The sequence below is a fragment of the Trachurus japonicus genome, chromosome 10 (genome assembly GCF_045865225.1).
Source record: "Trachurus japonicus isolate A0001 chromosome 10, Traja_1.0".
In the NCBI taxonomy this organism is placed as follows: domain Eukaryota; kingdom Metazoa; phylum Chordata; class Actinopteri; order Carangiformes; family Carangidae; genus Trachurus; species Trachurus japonicus.
In genome coordinates this window covers 1,867,170-1,879,063 of record NC_140916.1, presented here as the reverse complement: position 1 = coordinate 1,879,063, position 11,894 = coordinate 1,867,170, and the positions used below count along the sequence as shown (strand labels likewise).

Here is an 11,894-nt window from a genome sequence, read left to right as displayed (position 1 = left end):
GGGGTGGATAGGCAATTTGAAACAGGTGGGTTTTGATTTTTGTTTTGAAAAGAGGGAGAGAGTCAATGTTACGGATGTGAGATGGTAAAGAATTCCAGAGTCGGGGATGGGACGATCCAGTATTATGATGAGTTTATTCATCATGTTTTATGCAATTTCTGTGTAATTACTGTGTTATGTCTGTGTGCCGATCCCCAGGCCTCACGTTCCCCGGTGGTGGTCACAATAAGAAAACTGCCCTTTGCCCTCTCTTTTCATACTTTTCATATCTGCACATTTTAAGAAAACAAGTTGCAGATCCTGCTCATCAAACAGTAGGTAACATACTTTCCCAAAGTGGGATTCAAACCTCAGGCCTCCCACTCCAAAGCCAACTGCACCACCCACCCACGCCTCCACTGCTGTTCACTGCGGGTCATTCCTATGTTCCCACAGCCTTATGTTCCCACATTTCTAACTTTTGTTGTCACTGAAAATTAGGCCCTATGTTCCCACAGCCCTTTGGTCCCACCATTGGTTGGGTTTAGGCAATGAAGAAAAGAGTTGGTTAAGTTTAGTAAAAAAAAAAAAAAAAAGACCCAGTAGAGGCTAGACAGGCCAGATAGATAGAGTCCAGATAGGTGGAGAGAGTCCAGTGGGAACATAGGGCCTAATTTTGAGAAAGATCTTATAACTGTGGGAACATAGGGCTGTGGGAACATAAGACTGTGGGAACATGGGCATGGACCCAGCTAAGCAGCTCGCGTCTCCGCCCCGCCGATCTAAAAACCAAGTAAAAACAGCTTTTCCACTGTAGGCTACTGTCCCTTTAATTAAAAAAAAAAAAAACGCGCACACACAAACAGGCGGAACCTTCCTTCTCGCTGCTGTTCCCCTCCGGACTCTAATGCGGGTCGGACCGCATTACAGTCGGCTTGTGTGTGATTTTTTTTTTTTTTTCTCGCCTGCTATGCTTGAAACAGAAACAAATCCCCGCCGGTTGTTATTTCGGCGTCTCTCGGGTTCCCGGTTCTGTTCATTTTTATTTATTTCTCCCTCCACTCCGGTCGTTAACGGTGTCGAACCGTGTTGACGAAGTAAAAGAAAAGAAACGCCGAAGATGAGCGTGTGGTGCGAACCCGGAGCGGCGGCTTGTGCGAACCGCTACATGCTACGTGTACGGTAACGGCTACCGAAAACACACACACACACACACACACAGAGGGACCGAGAGGGACAGAGAGAGAAGGAGACATGGATCCAGACAGAACCACCGGGGTTTAACCTTTTATTTGACCGAGCAGATGTTTATGTTTCTCGGCCGTGACACCGAACCACCACCACCACCACCACCGCCGGAGGTTTGTGCGGCGAAAGTGAGCAGAGAGTTACCGAGGAGGACGGCTCGGTGCCCGGCGACGAGACCGAGGGAGGAGGAGGAGGAGGAGGATGGGATGGAGGAGTGAAAAATGAAACAACGGAGAGGGGCTTTTCTCTTATTTTCTTTTTTCTCCGGTGAAACTACACAACAACAACAACAGTCCGTGCGGCGGCGGTGGCGACGACGACGGGATTTAATGTCTCTGACGGTTGAGTTTGACCGTTAATAAACGGACTGAGTGACGTCAGAGGGTCTGTAAAGATGATGTATTCATCGAGAAGAAAACCGGTGCTCTACTTCAAAGAGGAGAAGAGGTACGTCTGTTTGTTTAGTTTAGTTTAGTTTCCATGTCTGTGTATCAACACCTAATCGCCTTTATTCCTGTTTAAAGCAGAAGTAAGCGATCCGGTCGTTTTCGCTAATGCTGCGTTCCAGGCAGGCTTTTGAAATCGTAAATTACAGCTTCAAGTCACAACTTACGACTTTGTAGCGTTCCAGGCAACCCACTCGTGTTTTTCCGACCTGTTTTACCTGTGAAAGTCACTATAACGGCCACTCGTAACTTCCGACCCGTGAACTCGCACCAGATCGAACTGGTACGACTTCACAGGTCGGAAAAACACGAGTTACGAGTTGCCTTGAACGCACCATAACAGTCCTCGTCCCTACGTCGCCACATTCACGGCGTCCCTTGGCTGCACACACAGCCCTGCATGCCGTTCTCTCTCCCCATTGGATAAAAACTGTAGGATACGATAAATGTTTTCTCCTCGACTCAGAGCAGAGCAGAGTGACTGACAGACCCGTGTTTCGGTTCAAACACTCTATGTAAGTGATTGCTGTCGGAAGATATAACTATTTAAGACTCATATTAACACAAATATATCACTTACTTCTGCTTTAACTCACATTAAAAAAATACAGGAATAAAGAAGAATCAGAAAGTAGTGAAACTAAACTAATGCTGTTTCTCGACCTTTCTCGAAAGAAATGAGGTGTCTAAAGTTCCTCAGCACAAAAAGAAGTGAGTAGAAACTCCATGTTCAGAAAACTGAGGTTCCCAAACTGTGTCCAGACTAGAGACATGATGAACACAAGAAAAGCAGTGTGTTGTAAGATCTGATGGAGGTTAACTTAGCCAACATTTGGAAGAAAAGTAGCCTAACTAAAATGGTTCATTCATTCAGTTCATGTTGAATGTTTATTTTTGTCATGAATCTATAAATCACTAGATTTAGGTTTGGAAACATACAGTATACTTAGAAATTAAGATACACACACACTAGTTGTTATGCTATTTCAACAGAGAGAGACAGAATATCAACAAAAAAAAATCCAGAAATGACATTATCATATTAAGGTTTTAAATTAATTTTACATTTGATCAAGTGAAATAAGGGCAAAAATCAGCAGCGGATCAGATTTAACTCGTAGAATCTAGCTAAGTGTTATAGTTAGTAAATCTGATCTGAGGTAAGCCTCTGTTCTTCTGGGGAACTAAATTGATTAGATCAAGCTTGTTTACTTAATTTTATTTCCTGTGGATTCAAGAGTGTAAGTATAAACTGTATCTGTCACTCATCCCCAGATAAGATGCACAATAACTATCAGTACAGATAATTACCGGCCTGATATTGGCAGATAATTATCGACCAATAATTATCAGCCAAAATAGACAGGTAAGTCTGATGATGACATTACTGGAGCCAATTATAATGACCTAACATCACCATGATCTTGCTCATTTTCAGTCCGTTTGCCCCCTGAGTTGATTTGAAACGACAACTAATGTTGATTTTTGATGAGTCATAACTCTTGTTGTCTTTGTTGTGATTACAACAGTAGTGATATTATTTGGTTTATTCAGAGGCAGAGCTGTAATGTTAAATATATATTTACTCACTCTTAGCCTTTCTTAACCCCAGGTGTGGATATAAACTATTAAAAATGTTATCGGTTCTCATCATCGTTTATGAGAAGCAGGAAGTATTTGTTCATCTCCTAATAAACAAGAAACATGTTCACATTCAAAGAAGCATGTAAAAGCTTCATTGTAAAGAAGTACAGACCTTCTCCATTGTACATTTATAGTTTTGGGAGTAGCTTTAGTAGTAGCTTCTTTATTATTAAAGCAGCAGCTCTTTATCTCATATCCACAACCACACACTTCACACACACACACACCCTTGGGTTTGACCTCGTGTTGTTGCAGCTGCTTTTTACAGAGTCACTCAAACAGCCTCAGACCTTTCTGCGGTTCTTGATTATCTGATCAGCTCATCTTTGATCACATTACCTGACTCATCAGTCTTTTTTTTTCTCCAGGAAATACAAGACTACAGTGATTATGATTATTTATTAGTTCAAGTAAACACACACAGCTGAAGAAGAACTTACATGAGAGGGAAACTGATCTCAGGGCTGCAGTGTAGTCCACACAAACTAATACTTTGGTTTTCTATTAACCTGCATTTGATTTTTTCTTTATAAACATCAGAGAAAAATGTCAGCTTCAACCATCAGATGTTGTTTTGATAAGTGACTGACTGAACGGCTGCTGATTGATTTTCTCTCGGTCGACTGAACAGTCACTTGTTTATGAGTCTGTGACACAGTTTGGGAACCTCGCCGTGGTTGGACTGATTGTTGTTGTTCAGCTTGTTGACCGGTTTGGACTCACTGGACTCACAGCAACAGGTTTTTAAACTCTGCTTTGTGCCTCTTCTGTTTGGGATCTGTGTCCTGACAGCTCAGTTAGCTGAAAACTAGAGCGGTGGTGATGACGTGCAGCATGAAAATATTCAAAAATCTAAACAATACAATGTAAGTTCAACAAATCAGTATGCTACTGTGATTTAACTAGCCTAGTTAAATAAAAAGATGTAGTTCACATTTATTCAAGCATTATTTAATACCATAATATATAGGGGTGACAAAGGCCAATTTATTTACTTCATGTGTCAAATATTGTGCTGGTCATAATACAGAACAGGTTGTGGCTCGTGTCTGTTGATTAAAGAAGTTGAAATATTTCCATGTTTGTCTATTCTGGGTCACATAGAAGTCATCACATTTCAGGCCAAAGGTGAAGTGTTGGTGTTTTTACTGTTCTCCAATGTAAAAATGGCTCACGTTTGACCCTTAAAGGGATAGTTCAACATTTTGGCAAATTGGCCCATTGCCATAATTGCTATAGTCATAGCAGTAGGTTTGTTACCTTTAATTGTAGGTGTAAGCTATTTTTAGTACAGCGGAGCGCAGCAGCTGGCTGCTCAGAGCTACGCTATGGAGGCTAACGGAATTTCTTGGTTTCCCTCATTAAACTCATCAAATACAAAATCCCAAAACTCCACAGCGCTTTTGTAGACAAGTTGTGAGCTGCACAACCACCACGCTATGAGATAATGACGGAACGATACGAAACGGAGCCGTTTTCGAGGTAAATTCATACAAAACCGCTGATGCGCGTTGCGTTCAGGGACAGTTTTTCAGCAAGCAGTCTCCGTATTTACCCTGTATTTACCTCGAAAACGGCTCCGTTTCGTATCGTTCCGTCATTATCTCATAGCGTGGTGGTTGTGCAGGTCACTTGTCTACATAAGGGCTGTGGAGTTTTGGGATGTTGAATTTGATGAGTTTAATGAGGGAAACCAAGAAATTCCGTTAGCCTCCATAGCGTAGCTCTGAGCAGCCAGCTGCTGCGCTCCGCCGTACTGAAAATAGCTTACACCTACAATTAAAGGTAATGAACCTACTACTATGACTATAGCGATTATGGCAATGGGCCAATTTGCCAAAATGTTGAACTATCCCTTTAACATTATTCAAGGCTTAAAGCCATCTGCCTGTTGGTTGCCACTTGCCAGTGAATTAAATAAATAATGTGTTACATAAACATTTTTAATTTCGCTCCCCAATTTCTTTTTGTGCCCCTAAATAGTTTACTTTAGGCGTCGTGCTCCTTGGGAAAAATGTTATCGTAGAGCCCTCGCTACCGCAAATGCTCAATAAAATGCTCCTGCGACACTTCATTGTGCTTTATTGAATGTATTTTCAACTACAAACAAGCCTAACACACAACTTATACATTGCAATCAATTTCTAATTTTGTGACTCCGCATTTCTTTTGTACATTTTTTATTTGTCATGATAGGTCTTAAATTTCATCCATAATGGTCTTAAAAAGTCTTAAATTTGAGCTGGTGAAACCTGCTGTGAATCGATTTTTTCTCCCACCCCTATTGTTTCTGCTGCTGAAGACGGAGCCTGTGATGTGTCTGTGTCTGCAGGTTCCTGTCTGGTAAATGCACGGTCTACAAGCTGTTCGGCCTCTGCATGGTGCTGGTGCTGGTCTCTCTGCTCTGGCTGCAGCTCAGCTGTTCAGGCGAGATGTCCTCCATGCACGAGGACAGACGCGTGCCCCAGCAGCAGCAGCAGCAGCAGCATCTTGTCCAGCCGCCCTGCCCCCCCCACGACGGCCAGGCGTCTGCGGCCGACGACCCGTCCTGGGGTCCTCACAAGCTGGCCCTCATCATCCCCTTCAGAGAGCGCTTCGAGGAGCTGCTGGTGTTCGTCCCCTTCATGCACACGTTCCTCAACAAGAAGAAGATCCGACACAAGATCATCGTCATCAACCAGGTGGATCACTACAGGTGAGAGCCGCTCCAGCAACCACAGAAGAAGAAGTCACCCTCAGACTTCGGTTGTGTCCGAAATCACTCACTCATTCCCTCCTCCCTACTCCCTATATAGTGAATTCAATATAGTGGACTATATAGTGGACTCACTGGTCAAATAAAAAATCACTTTCGGACACTACTCCGCCGCACGGTTAATGACGTATTACGTCTCGTAATTAAAACGTCCCGACCGCGATTGTAATGGCCGGTGCAGGTACCATGGATACAACCATGGTAACGGCCGGTGTAGAGGAGTAAAGCAATATATTAAGCGGTAATATATATATTTAAGCATCAAAGATGTTCAATCAAACCCACATAGTTTGAAACAACATTCAAAACACCAGTGTCACAACTAAGCATAACGTCCGCTAGCTTAATGCTAACGTTAATGTAAAACACCATAGACGGGCTAACAGAAATTAGCCTCGCTATCCAGAGTCTGTGGTCAGTTTATAACACTTGTTAGGAAATTTGCTCTGACGTTTGTTGTGGGAGTCTGTGGAAGCCGCGACCGGACAACTCTGGCAGCTGGACACATTTATTGAGGCTGCTGCACTACTGCATTTATTTGGTAGCTACACTGGTCGTTCTGGGCCGGTCACCGGTGTGTTAACGGCGTCGATCCGTGACCGCAATGCATGATGGGATATCTTGCTCCGGTTAGTGACCATCGGATGTTCACTACATTTCGCGGTGAATTGTGGGATAGATTCAGTGCACTATATAGTGAACATTAATAATCACTAAACATTCGGACACCACTACAAAATGGCGTGGTCACTATATAGTGCATTATATAGTGAGTAGGGGGTGATTTCGGACACAGCCTTCAGTTCATTTAAAGGACAATTCCGGGCAAATTCAACTCAGGGCTGTATTTTCTTAACATTTTAGGTCTAAAAGAAGGAATCTGAAGATTTTCAGTTTAATTGCTCCTGTTTTGCGGTAGTTGTGTCTGTCCCCGCATCGCCACGGCAGCAATGAATGGGAGCGGATGCAAGTTCCGCTGCTTAGGCTGTTTACATCCCTCAAAGTCGCATTTTTTTCCACAGACAGCATCAGATGGCGACTCAAACATGCACTGACAAGTTTATTTACTTCAAGCAAGTCAAGAGTTGATATTCCTGTGTTTATGACACAAACCGGAGTTTCCGACTGCACGTGAACACACCGAGCGCGTCAACTTGGGTCTCGCGGGATACTTTGAATTAGATCTAGTTTTACAAACATGTCGGCTTGCTTTAAGTAAATAAACTCCTCGGTGCATGTTTGAGTATTTGAGAAAATACAGTTGAATTTGCCTGGAATTGTCCTTTAATTGGGAAAGTCTGAATAACATTCTTCATCTGTTCTGTTTCAGATTTAACCGAGCGTCTCTCATCAACGTGGGCTACATGGAGAGCGGGAACGACACCGACTACCTGGCGATGCACGACGTGGACCTGCTGCCGCTCAACGACGCTCTGGACTACGGTTTCCCCGAGGACGGGCCGTTCCACGTGGCCTCGCCCGAGCTGCACCCGCTCTACCACTACAAGACCTACGTAGGAGGGATCCTGCTGCTCACCAAGAGGCATTATTACATGGTACTACATTCTGCAGCGGGTAGCAGTCTGCAGTACATTAAGGTTGTAGGGACTCACCTTTTAGCACTAATTAGTTACAGTTGCACAAAAATCTTGATCATCCTGTAGAAGTATCTGCTGTTTATTACAGTAAGTTTAATTTTGGATCTGGTTGGCCACTTTTAAACTTGAAGGAGAAATATTATGCCCCTTTTCCAGAAATTAAAATAGTTCTCAGGTGTCTGTGAAAACCAATGACATCATAGTCGGACAACTGAGGGAACAGCTTGTAAAACCACATGGATTTCAACCTCGGGATCCTGAAAATTACAGATTTATTTGTCAGTTCTCGCGTTTTAGGGGCCAGAAGGCAAAACAAATACCCAAATATGTTAAAGAGCCTTCAAAAAGTGATATTTCCATAATTTGTCTTCTTTAAGAAAACCACATAGAACTTCACCTACGGTGGAGAAGAAGTCCAGTTCCCCCTTCTGTTCCCTTTTCTCAATTTACAGTAATGTAATGACCTGATTCGTCCACTAGATGGAGCTCTGTGACCTGCTGTGATCTGTAGCTGTGGAGGTGGCAGTGTGAATCCTTAGGAGACTGTCAGTAGAAACTGTGTAGCTGCTCTGTAGTCAGAAGATTTAACTTAACTCCCTGTTTTGTTTTTGTTAATTTTCAGTGTAACGGGATGTCAAACCGGTTCTGGGGTTGGGGCCGAGAAGACGACGAATTCTACAGACGACTGAGAAAAGCTGAGCTCCAGGTAAAAAGTCTGAGGTCACAGCAGAGAGACACTGGATCTACTGACCTCACTGTCTAAACAACAGCTTTAAGTTTCCTCCTGAAGTTTTCTTAAAAGATTCAATTTTAAGATTTTCTCATACACACACACAACCACCTGAAGTTAAGAGAGTTTAAACATCCGACTCCCTCCGTGTTTAACGTGATCGACGTCTTTCTCTCTGCAGCTGTTCAGGCCGAGTGGAATCACTACAGGATATAAAACCTTCCTCCACATCCACGACCCGGCCTGGAGGAAGAGAGACCAGAAGAGGGTGGCGTCTCAGAAACAGGTACAGACACTCACTCACCTGAGACCTGAGCTAACAGGCTGCTGCTACAGTTTCTAGTTTATATTTTCAAGAATATAGAAAACTGACAAATAAAAAAACACTACTCCACAAGGGTCTTAATCAAACCTGCAGCTTTAACAGGTGACGCATCAACTCAACTCAACTTTATTTATAAAGCACTTTAAAAACAGCCACAACTGGAACAAAGTGCTGTACATACATAAGAATAATAATAAGAATAGAACCAAACAACACACTGACTTGGCTGCAACACAACAACAATTACCTCGTCAGCATTAAATGTCAGAGAATCTCAGACCTTTGTGTGTGTGTGTGTTTACACCTCAGAGGTTGTGAACTATAAAAGCAGCCACTGATGAATGAATCAGAAAATAACAATAAAATGTTGGTCATTGTGAAGAAACATGAGCCGAGCTGCTGTTCATCTACAAACTCCAAAAACTTAAGAAGCAAAAGAGAAGAGAGTTACGTCTCAATCTTCTCATTTCATATTAAAAACACTGTCAAGACTTTTATCTTCATCCCTAAAGACTCCACAGCAGTCGCTCAGATTTCTATTAAAAACATTTTAAACACATTTAAAACCAAGATATTCCCCCATCCCCTCCCCTCACTCCCATGCCCCTTCACCCCACCCCATCCCATCATCCTCATCATCCTCCCTGTAGGAGCAGTTTAAGGTGGATCCGGAGGGGGGGCTGACTAACCTGCGCTACCAGGTGGAGTCCAGACAGGAGCTGAGCATCAGCGGCGCTCCCTGCACCGTCATCAACACCAAACTGGAGTGTGACCAGAACGAGACGCCCTGGTGTCTGCTGGCCTAGACCCAGCCGGGTTCCTACAGCCGGACCCGGGTCGGGGTTCGACCTCGCCTCTCCGAGCTGGGACGCTGTTTTACTTCACGCTTCTTATTTTACCGGCTGGAAAACCCCCCCCCCCTCTCTCTGTGAAACTAAACGTAGCTGCAAAGAGCGACCGGTGTGAATGGACTCATCGATTATTAAACTTTAAAACTGGAGGGGAACAGAACCGGCCGGAGCTCAACACTCCTCCTCATCAGGTACATCTCAATACGACCGTGAACCGACAACAGGTTTAACAAACAGTGACCAGTAAAACGTGTCTACAACGTTACCGTTTCCTCCCTGTTTCACCTGAACTGACCTGGAGTCTGTTTGGTGGCGGACGCCAGGGAGGATGGAGACTGTTACACTGAGCCGAACCGAACCGAACCAGGCTGAGCTCAGTCATAAACAGACGAGCATGACCAAACCTGAGCTGTCGAAACTCTTTATTTTATTTTAAATTTTTTGTTCTCTTTGGTACCTGCTGGCATGGTGTGATGCAAACTTAGTGTTTTTTTCTTTTTGTTGTTTTATTTACTCTGGGCTTGTGCAAATGGAGCAGAGATGGTCGAGCGACGGCTGCCTACGCCTCATGTTTCACCAGATATGGGATACGTCTGCTGTCACACTGTGACATCAAAGGGTTTCTTTAAGGTTTTTATCCATGAATCAGCGCCTAAGGATTCCTCAGAAACACAGTTAATAGGCAGACGTCTGACTACTAACCTCAAGAGTATCATTGTTGTATTTTCCCGCTGACACTGTTAGAACAAAGAGAACAAGCTCTGAAATTACTCAGATAGGTACTTTTTTAATTTTTCAGTATTTTCCTTTTTTTTTTTTAAATAGAGACACATTGAATTAGCCAAAGAAAAAAAGCTGAGGAGTGTTTTTTTTCTCATAACTACGAGTAAACTGGTCATAATTATGAGAAAATGTTTCCTCGTTTCTTTCCTTTGATGATCGCAGTGAGTTTCTTCAAAGTAAACTGAGCCGAACTAAGTGAAACCAGCTTGAACTGAACTGTAGCAGATTATGACAGTGAGATGTTAACATGAACTCATCAGAGTTTTCAAATGAAAATGACAAGTAAAGTTTCCAGAAATACAGATCAAGAAGTTCATTTTAGAATAAAATGACCTGTTATTAACCTGCAAACTTTGAAAATGTTTAAAATGGCGTTGAGAATGACACAAGCGTGAAGGTTCATCACGACCAAAACCTTCTGAAAAAGTTTAAGATGACTTAATTTTAACTATCATTGTAGTGCTGCTGCAGCTTTTGGGAATGGAAATGCATGTGTTTATTGCTGGGAAGCCAGTGAGGGATCTTGTCGTTCAGTATATTACAGCTGACAGTCAACATGAGAAGGTTTTCCTGAACTTTCTACACAAACTCGTCCTTCACAGTCGAGGCTCAGATCTGATCCAGTCTGGCTCCGTAGTCTAGTTCTCTGCTGTTGAAATGTGCTGACCGGCCTCCAGGTGGCGCTCTGGGGTTTTAAAAGGCGATGGTTTTAGATGAATAGTCTGTACATATACAGACCATGATGTCATTCTGATTTTATTTTCCAGAGACAGCGGTGTCATGTATTTGTACAATATTAAGTATTTATATAAATCTGACAATACAAAAAAAAATGACTCGACATTCTTCCTTCTTTTTTGTTGATGTTGAAATTTTTGTGGAACAATGTTCAAACCAGTGATAAAACGGACTGTTGTGACCTTGTTGCCTTCATTTACCTCAGGTTCTTCACTGGAATTTGAATGAATCATCATTTTTTACCATGTTAAGGCTTTTCACACCCAGGACGTAACGAATAAACGACATGAAATTCAAAACCATTCACAACGGCGGCGACACAAATATGCAACAGATGCGACAATTGTATTCCAAAGTTTCGTTTTGCGGTTGGTGGTTCTTCACCTCCACGCCGTGTCTTAAATCCGTTTTAACACAATTATTTGTTAATTATCCCTCATGTATTCAACACCTGCTATGCCACTCTTGTCAAACTTTACTAGTCTGGGGCCGTTGACTCGTTGTTTTGGTAGGAAACGGATCCAGGGCGAGAGAGACAGACCTTTCCGTCAAAATAAAAGCACCGAGCTAATAAAATGAGGTAAAACTCTTTAATTTAAGGAATATAATTTACAAGAACGTCCCCGAGCCATTAAGTTAACATTTTGCTTTTATTGTATTACAAGTTAATGTTTATTTTATAAGTTTTATGTTGGTGAATACTTTTATTTTGGTGAATTTGGTGATTTCGGTATCCGCTACAGACAGGAACCAGAATGCAGACTAATTGGGAGGTAACAGACACCAGGCTCTTCGCT

The 11,894-nt window shown here is 42.8% G+C and overlaps 1 protein-coding gene across 1 annotated transcript; it reads left to right on the top strand.

The window, feature by feature from the left end:
* Positions 1-1,457: 1,457 nt before the first annotated feature.
* On the top strand, positions 1,458-9,602 carry b4galt7 (xylosylprotein beta 1,4-galactosyltransferase, polypeptide 7 (galactosyltransferase I)). Its single transcript, XM_085788970.1, has 6 exons — positions 1,458-1,674; positions 5,650-6,012; positions 7,403-7,628; positions 8,293-8,376; positions 8,582-8,686; positions 9,376-9,602. The coding sequence occupies exons 1-6, from the start codon at positions 1,622-1,624 to the stop codon at positions 9,529-9,531; spliced, it is 987 nt and encodes a 328-aa protein (XP_085645096.1). The 5' UTR covers positions 1,458-1,621; the 3' UTR covers positions 9,532-9,602.
* Positions 9,603-11,894: the final 2,292 nt, after the last annotated feature.